Here is a 23,091-nt window from a genome sequence, read left to right as displayed (position 1 = left end):
GTGATATTTCACAGAAACAAAGAACCAAGTATCATACGTTCTCACTCATAAGTGGTCCTTGAACAATTAACATAATACTATAAGAAAAGGATTGGCAGTAGTAGGAAACTGCTTGGGGGAAGGGAGGTGCACCTCACCAACAAGGGTACCTGCATAATGATCATGTGTAAACCTAACCGTGAATTGTACCCCACATCTTTAAAATAAAAAAATTAAAAGTTATCTCCTTCAAAAAAGGCAACTGGCATCCCAAAATATAGCTTGCACAGACTATTTCTCTTTTGAATTCTGCTTCCACTGGCCACGGCTGAGCTACTCAACTCAATGAAATACTCAAAGCTGTCCAGTGGTGACATTTTAAGCAGGCATGAGAGTTTCCATGTCACAGAATGCCTAGTACACCAACCATAATGAGAAAAGGGCAAATTTCCTTAGCTACATGTCCAAGCCCCACGAGGACAAGGACACTCCCAACCTCTGGGTCAACTCCCCTGATTGTCCTCATTGAGCATAATCCCACAGAGATCTGGGAGAAGCATTTTTGTGTAAATGCACAAAATCAAAGATTCATGGGCTTTGCGGGCCAGAAAGGACCTAAAGATAATTGAATCCTAAACTCCAACTCAGATGATACAATCAGCACCTGGAAAGTGACATGATTTGTCAAGGTCACCCTGCTACCTATTTGACTCAAACCAGAACCTGAGGTTCTTGGCTCCTTTCTTTCCTCCTGACTTTGGACAAAGGCAACAAGAATAGAAGTCAGAAGCCCAAGAGTTTTTTCCTTTTTCTAGCTACTTTAGCAATTCAAACATAAGGATGACCAAGAAAACATACTTACAGCCAAGTCAAATTCGATTAAAGAAAGCTGGACCCGGTGTCTGTGGTACACACTGGAAGTGCTTAATTGCAAAACCCTGAGCTTTAACTCTGCGGCAAGGGGCAAGGCCAAACTTCAACTTCTCAGAAAAACAAATGCTGGTGTTGCATAATTTTTCTACTTGGCACCCGAACCCGAGTGACTGCACATTTAAAATAACATTGCATTCCATGCATCTAATTCAAGACTAGGTAATGAGTTGACCGGAGAGAGAAAAGTCGGCAGTGGTCTATGTGGGGCCAGTAGGGAGTTAGCAGCCATGGGTAAGGGTCAGTGTCCTTCTACCCTGCCCTGCGTTGAGAGTAACCCCCAGCAGGTAGTTCTAGAAATGCAGACATGGATTCTTGCTGAGCTGTGCTTTGGGGTTTTAAAGAGTGCCATTAGTAGAGGATTAAGATCCCCGAATATACACATTCTCATAGGAGCTTGTAAGCCACTGCAGGTCACCTGCTCCCTCGTGCTTATAATACACCCCTCCCTTCTTTGTGACTCTAAGGGTATGGCAGCTGGGATTTAGGCTTGGGCACATCCTCATGGTCAAAAGAAAAAAAAAATAGCACTAAGCAGCGTCAAACAGTGCAAAGTGCAGAGATGAGGGTAGCTGTCTCAAGGGAATCACATATTCATTTGTTTTGCTGTTTGACAGAATACTTACCCATCTCTTCAAACGGAAATCTATTCAGTACATAGTAAATTAAAAAACAAAGCTCATTGCTCCCAGCAAACCCTGCCACGCAGTGGAATTGAAAAACCAGGCACATTTTGACACGCTGAGGGGCGACATGTTCATTTCTGTCTCTCTCGCATTGCTCCTGGTTCCCAGGGCGCTCCTGGAGACAGGGGCCTTTATCTTCCCTATGTTACAAGCCCCCTACATTCCTCCTCTGATGTTTCTGCACAGGCCTATCTTTTAGGCCATTACAAGAGCTCATTTGCTGCAGGGAATTGCAAAGAGGGTTTGACACTGTGAGGAGAATCTGAAAAGAACATGAGATCTTAACAGAGATGCTTTATATAGAGATAGGTCAGGATTGAAAACCAAGGAGGAGGCAGAAAAAAAAGGGATCCACAAATTTCTATAGAAGAAAGAGTTCCTTTCCTTTTTCTCCCCCTTGGTCCATTCTAAATGTGATTTTTTTTAATGATCAGAAAATGACTGACATTAACTGAGATAAGTCAATTATGCAGCGACCAGCAATGATGTCACTGCTGTCAAGCATACTGTTCTTTCCAATCCTGCCTGCCCCAAACTTACACAGAAGCCCTACAAACACAGCAAAGTCTTTCCTCCCAGGCTGGAGAGATGAGTTAGTCTCTCCATTCCAAAGAGTTAATAAACAGCATTCCAGGGTTCATATCTCGGGTTCTGAGGCCTGGGGCTGAATTCTAACCCTCACTCATTGGCTGGGTCACATTGGGAAAGTTACTTAACCTCCCTGTGACTTAGTTTCCCATCTTTAAAACGGGGATAAGCACAGGGTTGTATAGAATGAGTAACACACCCAAAGCACAAAATACACAATGAACAATGTGAGCTGCTAAGACCATGAACTATGAAGGTATTAAGGTGAGCTCTCACCAGGATCAAAGGGCACCTGGACACTGGCTTTAATTTATTTATTCATTTTCAACCTAGCTTATCCTTGCCTTCAAATAGGCAGGGTTTTTGTTTGTTTGTCTGTTCCGTTTTCTATTTTTTTATTTTATTTTATTTTATTTTTTTTGAGTTGGAGTCTCACTCGGTCGCCCAGACTGGAGAGCAGTGGCTGCTCTCGGCCACCGCAGCCTCAACCTGCTGGGCTCCGGCGATCCTTCCACTTCAGCCTTCCGAGTAGCCGGAATTACAGGCATACACTACCACGCCGGGCTGATTTTTTGATTTATTGTAGAGATGAGGTCTCGCTGCCCAGGCGGGTCTCGAACCCGTGGGCTCAGGCAATCCACTCACCTCAGCCTCCCAAAGGCGTGGGATTACAGGCTGAGCCACTGAGCCCGGCTTGTTCCTTTTTTTAAAAAGACTCTTTTGGGCAGCAGACAGCTTGGTCCCCGTTGAGGGCAGACTGTTTGTGGGGTCACAGCCCACTTACAAGTAACGATAGCCCAGTGATTCAGACTCCCTCCTTGCAAGTGAACACTTCACCACCCTCCCATGTGCCCATGGATTTTAAATGCAAAGACAAACTTGTTATGAAGACTGAATGCTTTAGTTTTTGAAGTTGATGCTCAACTTAAAAATTTTAAACGGCTGCAAACTGAATTAATATAATAGGAGAGACTAAAGTGACTGTTCTGCAATTTCCCATTCCCTTTCCCGCCACCTGCTCTCTTGGTCCAGAGAAGTCCAGCAACAATGGCAGAGCTCTCAACCAGCCCACTTGAAGCCACCGCTAATAAAAATCAGTTTAAGTAAAAACAGAGTATTTGCTATCCAAGCGTAGTGCCAAGAAAAGCCCTAAAACTAACCCTTTCCAACCAGACTTCTGTCCCTAAGATCCTCAGGTATAGAATTTGGGGAGACCCCCTTCCCACTACCTAAAAGGTTGTCACCAAGGTTACTGGTATCTCATTAGAAAGGGAGTGGCACAGATCATGAGGATGAACCAGAAGTTACGTACCACCAGACAAAGTCCTAGGAGAGCAGAGCTTCAGTCTGGTTCCTCTTTCCCCTCTGTAGCAGGAGCCACAGAGACTGAGTAGGTCTGGGGCATAGCAACCTACCTTGATAGTCTTCACCAGATTGGCGGTGCTGTTGGCGACCTCCTTGGCTGACTGGACGAAGTGCCTCTTAGCTACTGGGTTGGCCGTCTTGGATGAGGCAATGCGGCAGGCATTGCACAAGGCAGAGGTGTGCTTGGCAACAATTGTGGCGGCTGACAGGACCTACAAAGCATGGGACTAGGTTGTGGGCACCCTAAGCTTCAGGGCAGAGGGCTCCAGGGTAGAGGAGTCCACCAGGTCTCGAGCCTGGCTTCCTCTTCAACTCATGCATCTAGATCCTGTGTGTCTAGCTCTGCTGTCCCCAAAGTCACTCCAGGAAATGAGAGGGCAGGAAATATGACACAAGAGAGAATGGAAAAAGCAAAGGAAAAGGAGGTGCTTATGCAGTGGTGGGAGAAGGCTGGGCCCTAGAGAGTCTTAGAGGGCATGTGGTCAGCTAGTCTTTGGAACCTCCAGATAAGAGGTCCAGGGTGAGAGTTTAGTCCGAGGTCTAGACATAGGCAATCTTAAATGTTCTAGTAGCCACATGAAAAGAAGTAGAGAAAAAGAAATTAGTTACTTTAAGTCAGTATATCTAAAATATCATATAATCAATCTAAATATACTATTAATGAGATTTTCCAATCTTTACAATCACAGTAAGTCTTTGAAATCCAGTGTGTATTTCATATGTACAGCCCGTCATGACTTGGACTAGTCTATTTCAAGTGCTTCATAGCTGCATGTAGCAAGTGGCCACCATGTTGAAGAATCCAGGTCCAGATGAGAAAAATTCAGGGGTAGCAGCTTCCCCTCATCAACAGATGGGCTGTTGGTACCTTCGTGAGGGGTCTGGTTCAGGAAACTCCATGGGCTCCACCCCAGCCCCAACTCATTTCTTCCCTGAATCTACTCACTCTGTGTTGCAGGGCTGGTAGCACCCTTTGGCTTGACTGGGCAGGTGAGGACTCCTGGGTTCACTGATACACCAGCTCTCGGGGCTGCTTTAGTCCAGATAGTCCCTAAATTGCCTTCATCACTTGAGCCCTTCTCCTGCCTCAAAAATGCCAGTCCTAGGGTTTGTAGATGGCTGTGCCTCTCACAAGACTGCCTCTAGCATCCCCAATACCAGCCACAGGTCCCCCCTTTAATGTGTGACTGGGACCCCATACCACTCAGTATCAGACGTGCCATGGAAGGGCACACATACTACCTAGTCCTCAAATGACTCTCTGGTTCCCTTCGGTGATGGGGAGGCCTGGCTCAGTGCTGTCATGTATGCGAAGTGGCTCCTGACAGTGCCCTCAGGGAATTCATCACCCCTTCCTTTGTGCACCTCTGACATTGTCATCATACCCCAGCCACTGCATTTCCAAGCTCTGCCCAAAGGCTAAGAGCCGAGGGGGTGGAACATGGGGTGTCACTCCCGTGGCTCCCTCAGTGCAGAGCACAGAACAAGCCCTCGGTGCTGCCCAGAACTGAAGGAAGTCTCTTCTAGAACCTTGCTGTGATTGCTTCATTCCTACTGCCTCCGCACCCCATTCAAAGCACCTACAAATCCCCATTTTCATATTGTGCAGCGCCCCCTCCCCTCCAGTCATTATCTACAGGGCTGTATTTAGCTGGCCTTGTAAGCTGCAAAAGAACAGGATTCCCACACAGAGAGTTTCCCACCAAGAGGAGCTTGAGGACTTGAAAGCTGCACCCCCTCCCTGTGGTTACCTGCGAAGGACTGCTGCCAGGGTCCACCAGGTTCTGGCATGCCATCTGGATCGCCTGGTTAGCCCTGGCAAACTGTATGGGGTCCACAAGGCCCTGGTGGCCTGCCTGGCTATTTGGATCAGAGATGCCGACCAGGTAAGCAGCCTGGAGAGGGAGGAGAAAAACCATAGCTCAGGAGCCATGCTCCAAGGTGAGCCCGTGTGGGATGACAGTCTGCACTGGCCATGCAGCCGTCACACTCAGGCGCGCCTTACAGCAAGCCGGTTGGGATCATCTCACCCCTCTTGCCAGTAAGGGTGTAGCGACAGACAAGCTCATGCTGGCTAAACAGGCCAGCAGGAGTTTGCTGCATGCCCCAGGGAACAAAGTCTCCCTGTTAAGAGTGCACCTCAAGAAGTTCTTCGGGGCATGGACAAGGATGGATGCAATCCTGGCTGCTCTGGTCATGAGGGTGCCCAGCCTCAGCACAAAGGTGACTGCCAGACAGGAGAGGCAGGAAACAGTGGGTGTGGACTGATGTACAGAGTCACTGGGCCAGCCAATCCGGGAGCCTGCCCTGCCCTAGGGTTTCTCCTCACATAGCTTACCATGTCCCTATTGTGTAGGTCAGTATGTCCAATAGCAGGAAGAACATTAACTAGGTAACTGAGTAAGATGGCCCAGAAAACAACAGAAAGACCCCAAAGGACAGGAGGCCACAAGAGAATGTCTTCTCTTTGGATTCCCTTTGGATGGATCAGCCAAAAATAACAGGGAGAAAACAAATCTGTGGGCAGGAATTTTTACCTGACTCCCCAGAGATTTGGGGGGGAAGAATGAAGGTAGAGAACTTCATTCCCAAACTGGGGATGTTTCTCTTTGGTTCAGTAAAATCTGCTAAGTTCAAGGTCATAGTCAAATTATAAATCCTTCAAGGTAAATGCTGACACAACTGAAGCCCAATAATTACTGAAAAAAATGTCCAGGATCACCAAAGGACAAGAAACATGCCACATCATGTCTCTGCATGATGGCATCTATCTTTTTTTCTCTCTCTGATCCTAAAAAGAGCATGACTAACGTTTTTGTAATCCTAAAGCCTCAGCAAATTTCAATTATTATTATTATTATTTTTTTTTGAGTTGGAGTCTCACTGTCGCCCAGACTGGAGTGCAGTGGCCGCTCCTGGCCACCGCAGCCTCCACCTGCTGGGCTCTGGCGATCCTTCCGCCTCAGCCTTCCCAGTAGCTGGAACTACAGGCGCACGCTACCATGCCCGGCTAATTTTTTTGATTTATTGTAGAGATGAGGTCTCGCTGCCCGGGCGGGTCTCGAACCTGCGGGCTCAGGTAATCCACTCACCTCAGCCTCCCAAAGGCACGGGATTACAGGCTGAGCCACCGAGCCCGGCGCAAATTTCAATTATTTAGTGCTTTTTTTTTTTTCCTACCCCAAACAGTTCACATACAACTATATCCTTAAAAATAATTTAAAAGTAGGCCACTGAACCTGTATGCTGGGTCTGCAGTACTCAACAAGTCTCACTGTCCCCCCCAACCTGGCCCATGGCTGCTCTGCTCCTGGGGGGTAGCTGACTGATGTTTTTTCTCAGTGCCCCAGCCTGCACGGGAGCCACTGTCTTTTCCATGGTATCTATGGTGATGCTTAGAGGAGGGGCTAAAGATGGAGCTCACCCATGCCTCCCACAGGGATCTGGCACAGCGCACATGGCTGTATCAGGCCCAGTCCTTACCTGGGCCGCAGCCTCCGTCAGCCCACAGAGAGCTTTGGATGCAATCCCCACACATTCCCCAAAGGCAGGGAGGTCCCCGGTCTTGGCGTTCTGTGATATCCCTGCCATTGATTCACCCAGAACCTGCAAAAAAACAAAACAAAACAAAACAAAACAAATCCAGCTGGCAATATTCTCTATCTAGCATTGCTTTCAACCAAAGGGCAAGGGAGGGCTACACTTCCAACTGTTAACATTCAAGGCCACTTAATGTATAATATTTGCTATTTTCTCTTTCATTTGTACTAAGAAGAGATTCAAGAAAATGTTATCATTTGTTCCATAAAGAGAAATGAATAATGAAAATATGAACGTTCCACCCCAAAGTTACCTATAACCCAAGGAGATACACAGCTAGCACATACAGACAACAGAGTCTACACAGGGCATCCCTTGGTGAATGGGTTACACTGAGGACCATTCATTCCTAAAATATTAAAATCATATTCATTGAGCTGCAGGTGAAGTCATACACAGAAAGCAGAAGGTACACCCTTCCAGATATAATTTTTTTTTTTTTTGAGTTGGAGTCTCACTCTGTCACCTAGACTGGAGTGCAGTGGCCGCTCCCGGCCACCACAGCCTCGATCTGCTGGGCTCCGGCGATCCTTCCGCCTCAGCCTTTCAAGTAGCTGGAACTACAGGCACGTGCTACCACGCCCGGCTAATTTTTGATTTATTGTAGAGATGAGGTCTCGCCAAGTTGCCCAGGTGGGTCTCGAACCCACGGGCTCAGGCAATCCACTCACCTCGGCCTTCCAAAGTGCTGGGATTACAGACTGAGCCACCGAGCCTGGCCCAGAAATAATTTACTTATGTACTGACAGTCAAATGTATATACTAGATCTTTGCTAAGCATGTTTTCTTTCTTTTTTTGAATCAAGGTCTTATCCTGTTGCCTAGGCTAGAGTGCAAGGGCATGCTCATGACCACCACAGTCTCGACCTTCTAGGCTCAGGGGAACATTCCACCTCAGCCTTCCAAGTAGCTGGAACCACAGGTGTGTGCCACACCTGGCTAATTTTTTAAAAAATGTGTTTACTGTAGAGATGAGGTCTTGCCGAGTTGCCTAGGCTGCTCTCGAACACCTAGGCTCAGGAAATCTTCTTGCCTCGGCCTCCCAAAGTGCTGGGATTACAGGTATGAGCCACCATGCCCAGCAATATGTTTTCTAAAACTAACAAGTATTTTGCCTTATTTTGAAAATCACTTGTGCATTCTTTCTTCAGAGATCTTCACACGAACAGCTGAAAGGGATTTTAATATCCAGTATCCAACTGAGAGGTCAAGCACCCTGTGCAAGGTCAGACAGAAGATCAAATGGGCAGAGGCAGGGAACCCATCACACATCTGGTACTCTGTCTTCTATAGGCCTCATATGCAACAGGAGGGTGGGTCATATTTTCCTGGACCACAATGATGAAACTGAAGGATGTTAACTCTTTGGAGATACTATGGCATGGCCAAGTCTAGAAGCCAATGCAGAGTTCATTTGTCAAAAAGCCATCTTGGATGAGAAAATGAAATAAATTCCCTAAATTGCTTAGATATACACAATAATCCAGTTTTCACAAAGATTTGCAAAACAAAGAAGCCAGGGGGTAGTTTTATTCACAATATTTCCCCCTACCCTCTCTTTAAGAAGGAACCGTTTCTTTAGATCTGAGTTTGTAAAATGTATGATCCTCCCTTTAGACGATCCATAATTCCATAAAAGATGCTTATCAGAGGAAACTCTAGTCTTAGCTCCGAAACAGACTGAGCCCTTCTGACGTCACCAATACAGATAACATAAAATGATACAAACAAGCATGCACCCTTGCTTCAGGTAAAAAGGCAGACATCAAACATTCGACATCCATTCATTTCCCTGGCTTTTAATTTTTACCTTTTGACTTCGAGACATTCTCAAAAGATCCTGGTATGATAACCATAGATGAGTTTCTCAACAGGTTTTTTTTTTGGTCATTATTATACCACTATGGAGCCTTTTCCCCTAATTGCCACCCCCATCAAATGAAATACTAAGGAATAAGATTTTGTTGAGTAGGGTTAAGATGGGAGGGACAAGTCACCATGTTATCTTAGATTATTTTTTAACACCTCTCTACACCCTGCCAAAAAAACAAAACAATTTTCACTCCCCTTGAGAAGGCACGTTATAGATGGTCGGCAAAAGGAACACACAAGAGGATCCCACACAAGTCAAGGTCACCGAAAGACTTTCCACATCAGTTCAAGTGCAGACAATACACAACTCCCACAAAGACCCATCTGTGATAGGAGAGAGGTAATGTTTCTTGGAGTATGCTTCCTGGACCCCAGGGGGCAAGATCTGGGAGATGGTGAGCAAATGCAGAACCTCAGCCCTGTCTCAGAACTACTGAATCAGAAGCTTGGGGAGAGGGGGTGGCAATCTGTGTTTAATGAGCCCCCCAAATGATTCTCATGCACCCTCAAGTCTGAGAGCACCTGAGCCAAGGTCTCCCACACAAGGCTTTAGGACACAGGGGACCAGCCACACAGACACATCTCCATCTTTCCTCACACTAGGGGGCAGTGTTAACTTTTGGATTACGGCATGAACAGGCTTACCTTGGAGTTCTCCATCACACTTTCAATGCAGTCAAAGTAAGAGAGGTCACTAACAGGTTCATTAGGATTGTCCAACATCCCCTTGACAGTCTACAGAAGAAGAACACATCTTAAAAAGCAAGCAGTATCACAGAGCACAAGAAATGCAACACAAAATACCAACGATCAGCTTTCCCTCTATCTACAGGATTCTAGTCATGATCATTCATTTACACTCAGATTCTTTAGAGAATTTAGATCATGGTATCATGGCATCAGATTTCCTGCTAGAAATACAACACTGATGAGGAGGGCAGGAAAGGGGTCTCAAGTTAGCTTTGTCAGAGATGAGAATCTCTTGTTTTCAGTTTTGAAGAAACATGGTAAGCACAGAAGGATAACATTAATAAAAGAAACTTGAATGTTAATACAGGGCAACACATTCATGGTCAATTAGCACAACTTCTCTGCTGGATAATTCTAAAGAGTTCAGATTTCAAAACCCACTCATTTATCTCTTCATGACTTGGTAAGGAATCTCAGTTTTTCCAATTCTGGAACCTTTCAATGGGAAGGCACGAAAGGTCATTCCTCAAAACTGCCCACAGGAATGGTTCGTTTGTTTTTAATTTTTATAACCACTCTTGTTTAGGTCCTCATCAAGGAAATACATAGGTAGAGGGCCTGGCTCTCTGTCTCTGAGCCACTGAAAATCATCACCAGTTTTTTTGTTTATTTGTTTTTTTAGTTGGAGTCTTACTCTTGCTGCCCAGACTGGAGTACAGTGGCATGCTCCCGGCCACCAAAGCCTCCACCTGCTGGGCTCCGGCGGTCCTTCTGCCTCAGCCTTCCAAGTAGCTGGAACTACAGGCATATACTACCACGCCTGGCTAAATTTGATTTATTGTAGAGACAAGGGTCTCGCCAAGCTGCCCAGGTGGGTCTCAAACCTGTGGGCTCAGGCAATTCCCTCGCCTCAGCCTCCCAAAGTGCTGGGATTACAGGCCGAGTCACTGAGCTTGGCCCATCACCAGTTTTGTAATGACACTGTAATGACTTTTGATCAGCACTTGCAAAGGACTTTTCCAATGAGGAAATTCAACCTCATTCCCAAGGAGCAAGAAAGTACATTAGGATCCAGCAGCCTCTGGGGCACAGCCAACAAAAGACAAAGTCATTTGAGCTACAAGGGGTGGGGGTGGGGGCGGGGAGGAAGTAAAGGGGACTGCTGAGCTGTTCAGTTAAAGTTATGAGGGAAAGAGGGTGAGGTAAGAATGGAGCTCATGTCATTGAAGAAACTCCTCCCATACCGGATAATCAAAATTGTTTTAGTAGCAGCAACCCTGAAATAGCCATCATTTGGTCAACCAAGGATATTACTAAAGGACAGAGTACTGGCACACAGGCCGACAGGATTCATTTAGAGCAATGGCCCACATATTTATATTTGCAAATGTGAACGGGGCAGAACAGGGCAGTGATTCAGTCAATGTAAGAACCATTCTCACTGTTTTCAGAATGTATCGGCCCTCTGATAACAATCCCCTTCTCATTTCCAGCTGTGCACAAAGGCCTAGTGCCATCATCAGGGCCCCAGTCAAATGCTCCGGAGGCTATGTTAACGGATATTCCCAGCATGCCAGAGTCATGCGGATCACCCAGAAAACGAGAGGTCCACTGTGCACAGTCAACCCATGGCCACTGAGATATCCATTTGATTGTTTCAATGGGACCTGCACTGATTAGGACTGCCTTACACACAAGCAGGCATGTTGGTTTTATGTCTACCCACATACATTCTGTGGGAACGCGACAATTTTATATTAGAAATAAAATGAGTATCAGAGATTGCTACCTAAAAATTCAGCCTGGACCCAATACCATAAGCCTCTCCTGGTTTGAAATAAAGAATCTTTTAACTAAAGAGAGCTCATCCAAGTGGACAAAGGGGAAGCAGGAAAAAAATCCCACCTAATCTAATTTGCTTTCAGTTCCTTTCCACTTGGTCTAGAACTTTGGTCTCAACAGTCTCCCGGAGAAGATAAAAGGCAATGGCAGAGGAGAGGAAACTAACCCACTAACCCTAGAAACACGAGCACACGTGTTTTCTCTTTTCCTCTCCCTGAAATCCTCAGCAGCCTTCCGAGGACCTACCTCCAGTTCCCGGAGAGCATTATCACACTCTTTCTGGCCAGGAGCTTGTTGGGTGCACAGAGTGATGAGTTGATTGATGCTCTCTGTCACAGCTCTGTGACAAAAACAGAAAAAAAAAATTTTTTTTTAAAAGATCAATAGTAACTTCCCCAACAATGTCAGGTCCACCCTAAACACCATGGATTCCCTATTTAGGCTGCGGTCCCCATGAAAGTTCTTCTACAGAGACCCTACATAATAAAAAACAAACTATACCAGGGAAGCTAAAATGAGAATCCCTGTCCTTGTTTCTGATTATTTAGTTGGTTTACCCTCAAGGGGTCCTAATACAGTTGACCCTTGAACAACACAGGTCTGAGTTGCATGGGCCCAATTGAACATGGATTTCTTTCAATAAAAGTCACATTTTATTGAGTGTCTGCCTCTCCTGCCTTCTTTTGCTTCCTTGGCCACCTCTGAGACAGCAAGACCAGTCCCTCCTCCTCCTCAAGGATGAAGACATCTAGGGTAGCTTAATGCATCATAAATATATTTTCTCCTCTTTATGATTGCCCTAATAATGTTTTTTTTCTCCAGCTTACTTTATTGTAAGAACATAATATATATAACACATATAACATATAAAAATCTTCACTGTTTATGTTTCTTTGCTAACATTAATAGGCATAAATTAGAGACTCTTGTATAATTTTACTTGTGTTTCTACTATTCTTAGAATATAAGAGGCAGCCTAGATTTCATCTTACATTGACAAGGACTCCACCCCTCCCAAGCAGCTCCTACTGAACTTATCTTAGGTTATGGCATGGCTAATTTAGAAAATCATGGTCTATTTTTTAAAAATTGTTAATTTTATTTTTATATTTTTTATGAAAAAAAAAGACAAGGTCTCGCTATGTTGACAGGTTAGTCTTGAACTCCCAGGTTCAAGTAATCCTCCTGCTTCAGCCTCCCAAAGTGCTGGGATTATAGGCGTAAGCCACCATGCCCAGCCCAAGGTCCATACTGAGTTCATTTTTTAAAAGGTGTGAGATATGGGTCATGGTTCTTTAAAAAAAGTTTTGCGTATGAAAGTCCAGTTGTTCCAGCCCCAATTGTTGAAAAGACTGACCTTTTTCCTTTGAACTGTTTGCAACTTTGCTGATAATCAATTGGCTATATTTGTGTGGGTCTACGTCTGAGCTCTCTAGTCTGTTCCATTGATCTATGTGACTAACCTTTCACCAATACCACACTGTCTTAATTACTGTAGCTTTACACCAAGTCTTAAAATTGAAAACCCATGCATTTGAAAAATGAAAAATTTGAGAGAGATGAGTTAACTCCCTAAGAGGAAACTGCAAATAAGTAGAAAACAAGACTTAAACTCATTCCTGTCTGCATCCAAATTCAGACCCATGACTCTTTTCTGCAGGGTCATCACTGGTCCACACTTCTGGCAGGGCCCAGAATTCTACTCACCACTTAACCACGGCAGCTAAGGGGCAACTTCAACAAAAACACAACAGGGCACTATTGCTGTTAATCACGAATACCATCTAATATAAAAGATGACTCATTTTATTAGTTAAATTGGCTTTGCCGCTTCCCAGAGAATATTCAATTAGATGGAAAATGATGTTGCCACTGTACAAAAGCAATCGGCCTAATTATTTGATGAGAAGATACTGCTTTCAATTTTAAATTCAGCTAGGATGATAGGAAGAAAAACATTCCTGAACTCAAGAAGGAAGTCCTAAATTGTTTTGTAAGATTGACTCTGGCAATTCACATATTTGGGGAACAGTCCTTAATTAAGGCACCACAAGGATGCACTGTGCTTTCCAGTGCAAAGCAAAACAAGAATGAAGACAGCAACACCTTGGCTAGTTCCAAGGACCTCGGAGGGCACAGTCCACAGTGGGCCCATTGGAAGTGTCCCTCTGAGTCCAACATTGTGATCTGCGTGGTGGCCTTTAGATGCTTCTGATTGGGTAGGCTGGCGTACATCAACATAATGACGGGTGGAGAATGCCCTCAACTGTATGACATGACCACTTGGAGAACACTTCCACACAGCACAGCAACTTTCCATTTAGCTTCACTCTGCTTCCTGTTTATGTGGGGTTTTTTTTAACCTAGTTACTACATGGGGAATCCAAAAAACTCCAGAATTTATCTATATAAAAAATTGTGTATTTATTCTTACGTGTTTATCTTCAGTCACTTTCAAAGTACTCTATCAAGTACTCTTCAAGACACCTATCAAGATGCTTTTTCCACTGCTCAAAACAGGTTTGAACTTGTCAGTTTTGAAGTTTTTTAGTGCTTCTTCCATTTTTTGTTTCACCTCTTTGACATCAGCAAAACATTTCCCTTTGAGGACTTTTTTCATACAGGAAAACAAACAAAAAATGTTGCTCAGGGTGAGATGAGTTGACTAGGAAACCACGGAACACAGCACGGTGTGGGATGGTGGAAGAACCAGTCACTTGTTTGCCACAACTTGGGATGTTTCTTCCGCAAATCATGATGCAACCTTCTCAAAACTTCCAGATAAAAACTTTGGTTGACCATTTGGTCCAGAGGAGCAAAGTGTACTACTATAAGAGGACTGTACTCCAAAAGGTAATTCCAGGCTTTTTTAGGTCCCCCCCCTCATATAAAGACTTCTATAACACTATTAACAGTGATTTTATGTTATTCCTACAGCAAGAATTTCAATAAATCTATCCAAAAAATTAGAAATAAATCTGTTTGCAATATCGTAAAAAATGGTCAAAATTAGCAGAATCTCTGTTCTATGTACATCCAAATAGGTCTGAACTGTAGTAACTGTTATTTTTTTTCCACAATATTTTTTAATAATCAAAGCTATCCAAGTTTATTTTAAAAAATACAAAAAAGTTAAATAACCATAATTCCACTTAGTAGAGATAATACTTTCTTGTATTCTATTCTTTATCTAGGTATATCCAATCACTCTAATTTTTTAAAATTGGGTTACAAAGGGTCTTCTAAGATAAAAATCACCTTGCATTCAGAGATACTAATTCAACTGACATTTGAGAGCTCTGGATGGAAATTTTAAATAGATATGGAATTGCGGCAGAGTGGGAGAGTAAAGTCAACCCATCTGATGATCTATTAAGCTCTTGATGCAAGATCTATTAAGCACAAAGGACCTGATAAGGGGCTTGGAGGAAAAAGCAGGAGCATGAGACATCTTCCTCCCTCCAGGGAAGAAGCACTTGAGAAGGCAGGAGAGAAAGAGTGAGACAGAATCTACCCACAGGTGCTCCTGGGTCCTGCTATACACAAGGCATGGAGATGAAACAATCATCTAGGTTAAGTCTCTCTGGGACAGCAGGTTGCTTGCAATCTAGTTGGAGAGGCGAGACAATGAGATGACAAGATACAAAGAAGTTGGGCCAAAGAAAGCAGGGACCTGGGCATGACACCTGACAGGACATGCTGCACGGCTGAAAGAGAGGTCAGACACATGTGGGACTCACAGGGAATACAGAGGAAAACAAGAGCCTTAACCATGGGACACAGACTCCGCACAGAAGGGAGGGCTTGACGTAGATGCACGTAGTTGGAAAAGTCAGGGCTGAACCTAAAGGAGGAGGGAACATTCTAGATGAGACCAACAGAGAGAGCGAGGGCCTGGTTGACATAGTTCTGTTTTCTGGAGTGAAAGCACTCATCCCCTTTGTGCCACTTGCTGGATCATCCTTCAGTCTCTGGAGGCTGGCGGAATCCTGCCCAGCCGGAGCCTCAGACCAAAGGGACACCAGTGAGGCAGGAGTCACCTGCAAGTTCCTAAGAAGTGCCCTCAGAGGCCTGGAACTGGAAACCTGGCCTGTACGGGTTTGATGTTGGCTGCTGCAGGCGTGAGGGCTTCTCTGGCCAGGGTGACTGTGGTGTGAGCATGAGCAGCAGCTGGGGAAGGTGCACAGAGGTAGGACATCCCCGCAGTTGCAAAAAGGTTTTCCATTTTGCTAAGTTCAGGGAGCATCAGATTAGCCTCTGGTTGGGGACAGGCTGATGAACGGTTGACACAGGGTCTCCAGCTCCACCAACTTTCAGGACCAGGACCAGTTACACAGGAAGAAGATGGGCAAACTAGACACGGAATAGAAAACAATTTCCTCTCCTGTAGGTATCTGAAACCAAGAGGCTGGGGTCCCCACATGTACCTGGCTTGGAGGCAGAATTAAGAGAAGAAAAAAAAAGAAATCTACTTTGTCTCCAGAAGCAAACCTTTTCCCCCAGAACAAGAAGGACCACAGAGAACAGCAGTTCAGGACTGCTAACATAAGAGCAGGACAGGACGGAGTTGTCCAGACCTGGGTCCCCATGGTGGTACTTTGGGGACTTTGGGGGACATGTCCATGAAGGGCAGGCAGAGCTCAGCTGTCTCTAGAACAGGCAAGGGGTGGACCCGAAGACCGAGGGCCACAAGATCGGGTTCCTGCTTCCTGTGCACTCGCACACAGGCCCAGACAGAAAGAGGGGGGTGTGGTGTGTGTGTCTGGCCCTGCTCTACCAGGGCCACACCCCTATCTCAGCCACGGTGTGCATCCAGTACCCAGCATGGGGTCTCACCCCTATTGACCTGTGATAAAAGTCTGTGTCATGACCATGTAGAAGAAAGAGAATGAATGAATGAACCCCAGGCTGGCTGAGCTTTGCGTCCCAAGACCTTTGCTTGACCCACTAGACCTGGCTGGAATTTTCTCTGAGAAACAGCACCAGGGCACAGGAAGCTTACCAAAATGTGCCCAGAAACCAAGGATAATGTACCAGCATTTTCTTGCAACAGTTCCATCCTGAGATAATCATTTTCACATGATGATTTTTTTTTTTTTGACTTGGAGTCTCACTCTGTCGCCCAGGCTGGAGTGAAGAGGCATGCTCACGGCCAACGCAGCCTCGACCTGCTCGGCTCAGGAGATCCTTCTGCCTCAGTCTTCAAAGTAGCTGGAACTACAGGCATGCCTCACCATGCCCAGCTAATTTTTTGATTTATTGTAGAGATGAGGTCTCACCAAGTTGTCCAGGCTGGTCCCAAACCCAGGGGCTCAGGCAATCCTCTCACCTCAGCCTCCCAAAGTGTTGGGATATAGGTGTGAACCGCCATGCCCAGCCACATGATGATTTTTAAATGCTTGCTTGGCTATAAAGTTACCAGTCTGGGAACTCTCCGCCAACTGCTAAAAGCCAAGAGAGAGGCAAAGAGAGCTTTTTAAACTCACTCCCAGATCCTTTCCTCCATGCCGCCACCAGGGGGCCTGCAGATACCCACAGAGCCACAGACCTGCGACATTCCTTCAGGGTCAGTGTCACTCTGCACCTGGCTTTCAAAAGGCCCATTTATACATGTCCCTCCTCCCCCAATTAAAAGACTGAACTACACACTCCAAGTTGGAAACTGTAATTCTGAAATGATGCAAAGAACTGAAGATCATGAAAAACATCTGAGTTCAGGTACCTGGAAATGTCAGCTGTCTTATCCAAAGGCTCTTTGTAGAAAAAAGAACAATCCAGAGGGTTTTAAAAAAATAATCTGAACAGCTGCTCAACAGAACAGACCTTGCCCCCATCCCTACCCCCATCAAAGGAGGGTATCTGTTTGCCAGAATAATCACAAACAAAGCATGAGATGGAGGTGTGGAGATGTGAAGAGAATTCTTCCAGTCCCCTGCTGGCTCTAGTTATTTGCAGCTAAAACATATCACCCTGGAGTAAATGAAGACATGCAAGGGAATTGATCTGACAGTGTCTAACCCTTGGCAAAAACCAAGAGAGCCAAGAGGGGATGAGAGGCAGGTTGGAACAACCAGTATCATGAGCTCTCATGTATGGAGACCCGAAGAAAGCTCACTGATGATGCCGTTCACATGCCCGTTCTGCAGATGGAAAAGTTGAGGCAGGTGGAGCCAACTGACCGATATAATCGAGTTAGTCACTTATTAAACCTGAGACTAGAATTCTGTCCTCCTGACTCCCACAACTTAAAAACAACCATGGAGCTTCCAGGGAAGACATAAAGACATGAAAAAACAAATAAGCAAACAAAAAGAAAGCAGAACTGAAGCTACTCTTTTCAAAAATCACTCATCGACAAATTCTAAAAAAGGTTTCCCATTACTCTACATACCCTAATAAAACTGTTTTTAATCTCCTTCTTCCATATACCTGGGAATAAATAAATATGTACTGTAATGTGATACTAAATCATGGTAACAATGCTAAGAAAACATGCCTTTGCCACCACAGAGTCTTAACATACCCTACCCTCTGGGTTCAGGAGCGTGAAAGTGGGACTGTTAATATCAGGTCTTCTCGGGCTGTCACTGCAGTGCTCCATGTAACAAAACTCGTCACTAAACTAACCAGTAGAAACTGTATTGTCTCACTTACTTCCCTGGGTGAAACCAAAAGGAAAGAAGGACATTGAACCATTCAAACCTCAAAATCATGTCTTAACGTATTTCCCAAACTAGTTTCCTCCCATCCCACTGCCTCCCTATTTATCTTCAGCTGGAGCCCCTCCCCAGGTGATTGAAGCAACACATTAAATTCATTCTAACTTTGGTGCCAGGCACACAGTAAGTGCTCAATAAGTATCTGTTGCATGACACATTGAGCACTGCTTTCTCCTTTCCAGTATTCTCTGACTTCTCTTCAACAAGTATATATTATTTTCATGATCTGAAGGATCTATCACCACTTGAAACAAATCTCTTTAAGCCATCACATTTACAAGTTGATGGGGACCTTAAGCCTACGCAAGCCCTACTGAAAGGTTGTAGGAGAAGACAGGAGATATTTTTAGCAGGGAAAGCACATGGAAATGAGCCCGTTTTATGAAACGCCATACTCTCTACCACTCTCAACTCCACCTTTAATGACCTAAAGGCAGCACCAATTCTTTGCTCAGCATAAATGGCAGGATGCCAGGCACGTCCTTCAGGCTGCAGTGACACTGCTGAACTGCACATGAAAGCTCATGCGTCCCTCTCCTACCTTGCAGCTGCGGCCAGGAGGTTTTTCGCATTGGGAGCGCCTGGATCTACAGAGAGAGACTTGGCAGCTAACAGCAGCTTGCTGGATGCCATAGAGATGTTCTTGAGGTTCCCTACCACCTGGATCTGGTCTTCTTTTGTCTGGAAGGTCAAAATGAGGTGCGGAATAATTAGGGCCCGTCCGTTTCTCGAAGGAAGCAGAGTGCTAAGAGCGGCATCCTGAGATGGAGGCCAGTCATCTGTAGAGATCGCATGAAGTCCAATCAGTTCACAGATGCCCAACTGGCTGAGACACTGATCAGCATCTACCCTTCCCCAAACACTCACTTAGGTCAAGATGCATGCAACAGGGAATGAGATCCATTCCCCAGTGGGTCAGTCAAGAGCTGTGCTTTCTCACAAGTAGAGGCAGCAGAGGGGGGAGGGAGTGGGAGGAGAGAGACCGCCCAGTGCCAAGCCAGTGTACAGACCAGGCAGCAGTTCCAGCATCTTGCTCAACAATGCTGGAGTTGTCAAGGAGCTGTATATCTCAGCCTGGTACAGACGACCAGCACCGTCTTGACAGTCAGAGCTGACCGCAGACAGAAGTTCCTAACTCGGGAAAGGGCCCATTTCTCACCTGGATGCCATCCGAGAAACAATCCTTTGTAGATAATGGAGGAAGAAACATCCTAACTGTCTCTCTTAGGGAGATTACAGGAGGTCAGAAAACAAAACAGCTCTGCAAGCTGTTATCAGACCAGTTATGCTGCCTCCTTCTAAATGAGGGGGTTATCTGTTTATCTGAAGGAGGGAATTTTTAATCACTTGACACAGTCCATTCAAATGGGCTCACTAAACCTCAAATACGCATTTTTAAATGATATTATTTCACTTTAAAAGAGCGATCCTAATCTCTGCTCAACATTCGCCCTCTTCCTGCCTTCCCTCTAAGTAGCATACAACTATGGATTCTGCCCGAGGAGGAGTGTGAGAAAAGCATCTTCATCACTGAAAGCACACCACACATACACTGATAGCATCTTTGGGAATGCATTCCTGTGAGGTCATGGAGTTTCCTAAGCACCAAAAGAATGCAACTGTGGCCTGCCTGTTTACAGGATTCCCATTCCTATTTGTTCAGTTGGTTTCAAGGGCGGACAGTCCGGCAGAGAAGAGAGGCTAAGGATGACTCTGGTCACCTTCACACCCACCTGGGCCTGGCCAGCCATCTCAATGCCGGCATCGAGGAATTCGTCGAAATCATCACTGAACTTTCCAGAGGCTGCAGCCAGTTCTCCACTCTGGCCCCGGGTGGCATGGACAACTTCCCCAGCAGACTGGTTCAGGTCAGCTGCTGCCTGGTTCAGTTCACTCTGGGCTTCCTGGAAAGGTTTCGTGCTTGGGGGCAGCTGCAGGGGACAGAAGGCACACCATGTGAGAAGTTACGCTTTGCATGGGAGAGACAAAGAAAGGCCATGTGGCCGGAAGAAATATGCTCCAGGGATGCATTTCTGAGTCATCACGACTGCGAGGCTCTGTGTGATGTGAACCCACATTAATTCTGACTTTCAACATGTATATATTCATTCATTTGAATCTCTTGAACAACCTACTCAGTGTTAGACACTGTGGATCTAAAAATGGTAAGGAAAGCTATCTGCAGGGACTCACAGTCTCCTAAGTGGCAGAGATAGGATCCACACCAGGGCAATCAACTGCAGAATCCATTCTCTGAAACCCCACCTTAATCTCTCTACGAATGGAAACTCTCAAGTTTTAGTTTTCTGGAACCAAAAGACAGATGCTATCAAGCTTCAAATCATGTTCTTCCAAACTAACAGTCACCAATTTCAATAGTGGTCTTTGCTAATACTTTTTTTTTTTAACAGAATATAAGTGCCACTCAGTAGAATGATAATCACTTGTGAAACATTCTAGAGAGTTAAACTAAACTATATTTGTTGCTCACATACATTGCCTCCAGACCTGTGAAGAGAAGATAAGGAATGAGCCCAAATCCTCCTTCGGCCACTCACAAACCAGAGGGAGGAGGGAATGGTCCCCCAAGGTGAAATTCCTCAGACTACTTGCTCTTCTCAAGGAGTCTCTCGAGGAGTCTCATGCATCCCTCCCATGCCTGCTCATCATATCTGAGATGTGCCAACAGGAAGCCAGATGGTCACATCCCCTTTCCTATCTCGCTGGGATGACCTGAGTGCAAACAGCACTTGGGCTCAAAGGAAGGTAAACCTTAAAAGCTCCACCTGGGAACTTTGCTAATCAGAAAGCAAAGCAAGGAAAAGACATATCAGCAGGAAATACAGGACTCCTCAAGGGAAGGTTAGCTGCTCAGTGATCCCATGGAGGGGAAAAGACTCCATTCACATCCAAGGTGAGCCCAGTCCCCCAGGGCCCTCCCCAGTCCAAGAATCTCTCACCGAATCCACAAGCAGCTTCTTGCTGGACTCCCCGATACTCTTCAAGGCCACATCCACATCCTTCTGCCCAGGCAGGCAATTCACACAGTTATTCAAGGAGTGTGAGACAGCTTTGGCCACCTGAATACACAAAGGGAAAGAAGCACCTTAAGAAAGCAACTTTTAGTACAAATATTTCTGCACACTTGTTGGAAATGAGCAGTGACAATATGCAGAGCTGAAACAAGACATGGAAATTATCCACTAGCATCTACCTGACCCTGTCTGTTGTATTAAATCACCTTGCCCAGGACTCTTGCCCAAGAGCAAAATTCCACACTCTTGTTGGGGTTAACGTTCTGTCTTGGCAAAGGGTCCATAATAGTCTACAACCCACACAGTCCCCAAACCCAGCTAAGTCATGGCTCTATGATTCAAACATAGAACTCTCCAGGTTCTAAAACAAAGATATTTTATACCAAGAGAAGACAGAAATATCTCCCTTCTTGAAATCCCTGCAGAGGTCATAGAGGTGGAAGCAGACCTTGAGTTCTTTGGACTATAGTTAGCTAGGCTGAGGATAATTTCTGCCCTGGTGCCATCACCCTAAACCTCACTCGGCCCAAAGCCAAGCAGGATGCTTGGAGCTCCTGTAGACCAGCTTGGAGTGGCTGATACACTAAGAATGTTTAAGTGGCCTCTTGTTTGCACTCTTTGGTGTTCTCAGTTAAAAGTTAAGAAAGGAGATGGGCTGTGTCAGTCCCTCTAACCTAAACCAACTTCTATGCAGTCCCAGGTCTAGGGCTTTGCCTAGATGGTCACTTACCAGCTGGTTTTATCAGGTAGTCCAAGAAGAATCCAAAGAAGTAACAGAGAGTCAGAGTTCAAAACTTTTGAGTGGCTAGCCCTAGTACAACTACCTCATGCCCCATGCTAGGAGGAGGAATACAGTTTAGCATACACAGGCCCAAAACAAACAGGTGATGCCCTGTCTCCTAACCTTCCAAAACAAGCATGTGATGCCCTGTCTCCTAAACTCCATCTACTGACTGTGAATTAAGCAGATCTCACATGAATGTGAGGAATACTAGGAAAGACTTACAAAAGCAAGTATCCTGTGTCGCCAGTATTGTCATAACACTTTGGAAGGCTCTGAGAAAACCTGAGAAGTTCACACCAGGACAAAATGCCCAAGAGACGCCCTGCTCACATGTCCGTGTGAACGATGAACCAGGATAGCCATGTTCAATCCCGCTCACCTGGGCTAGCCTCTGTTGACTCTCTGCATCTCCAGGTGCAACCAGGGCCTGCTTGGCTTCCTGAATGAGCATGGCGGAGCCCTCCATCACATCTCGAGCAGAATCTAACATGGCATGCGCCGCCGCAGGGTCGCTTGTGGATGCAGCCACTCCACGGGCAGCCTGGGCCAGCGTTTTCAGAGCTTGAGCCGTCTCTCTGGCAGCCACCCCTGAGGATAAAAGCCCATCAGGCTTCTTATTAGATTCCATCTAAAAATCACACTTTTATTTGGGAATAAATGAGTCCAGGCCAGGCATGGGGGGAGCTCCAGATTAATTTTTGTAAAATTTGAATTGCTGTGTTTCTCAAAGAAGCAGCTCCTTCCCCTGGCTCTTGGCCAGTCTGAGAGAGGAGTAACAACAAATGCAAATGGCTGAGGACTACGTCCCTCTGATTCCCCTGGCCTCAGATGGGCCTGGGCCTAAAACGGCAAGTGCATGGGCATAAGAACACAGCATGGACATGGCTGGGGTGTACATGATCTCAGCTTTTTCTCGGTTGTCTTTGCAGGGGCAGAGCTCACATACAATAAAGTGAATAATCTACATGTGCAGCTCAGTGTATTTGTACACATGGATACAT

The 23,091-nt window shown here is 45.6% G+C and overlaps 1 protein-coding gene across 1 annotated transcript in view; it reads right to left on the bottom strand.

Moving 5' to 3' along the window:
• Positions 1–23,091, bottom strand: part of LOC103250582 (talin-2) — a gene marked incomplete at its 3' end in the record, with an annotated part of 178,179 nt that overhangs the window by 5,319 nt on the left and 149,769 nt on the right. The window contains exons 27-35 of the mRNA XM_008049176.1: positions 22,470–22,678; positions 21,232–21,351; positions 20,005–20,202; positions 18,813–18,952; positions 11,799–11,892; positions 9,666–9,755; positions 7,032–7,154; positions 5,300–5,443; positions 3,599–3,760 (exon numbers count right to left, since the gene is read on the bottom strand). Coding sequence (XP_008047367.1) covers positions 3,599–3,760; positions 5,300–5,443; positions 7,032–7,154; positions 9,666–9,755; positions 11,799–11,892; positions 18,813–18,952; positions 20,005–20,202; positions 21,232–21,351; positions 22,470–22,678 — 1,280 coding nt within the window. The remainder of the gene's footprint in view (positions 1–3,598; positions 3,761–5,299; positions 5,444–7,031; positions 7,155–9,665; positions 9,756–11,798; positions 11,893–18,812; positions 18,953–20,004; positions 20,203–21,231; positions 21,352–22,469; positions 22,679–23,091) is intronic.

Source organism: Carlito syrichta, unplaced genomic scaffold (genome assembly GCF_000164805.1).
Source record: "Carlito syrichta isolate Samal-C Ts95f unplaced genomic scaffold, Tarsius_syrichta-2.0.1 Scaffold130654, whole genome shotgun sequence".
Lineage (NCBI taxonomy): Eukaryota > Metazoa > Chordata > Mammalia > Primates > Tarsiidae > Carlito > Carlito syrichta.
Note: the sequence above shows the minus strand (reverse complement) of the source record. Positions and strands in the feature narration are given on the sequence as shown.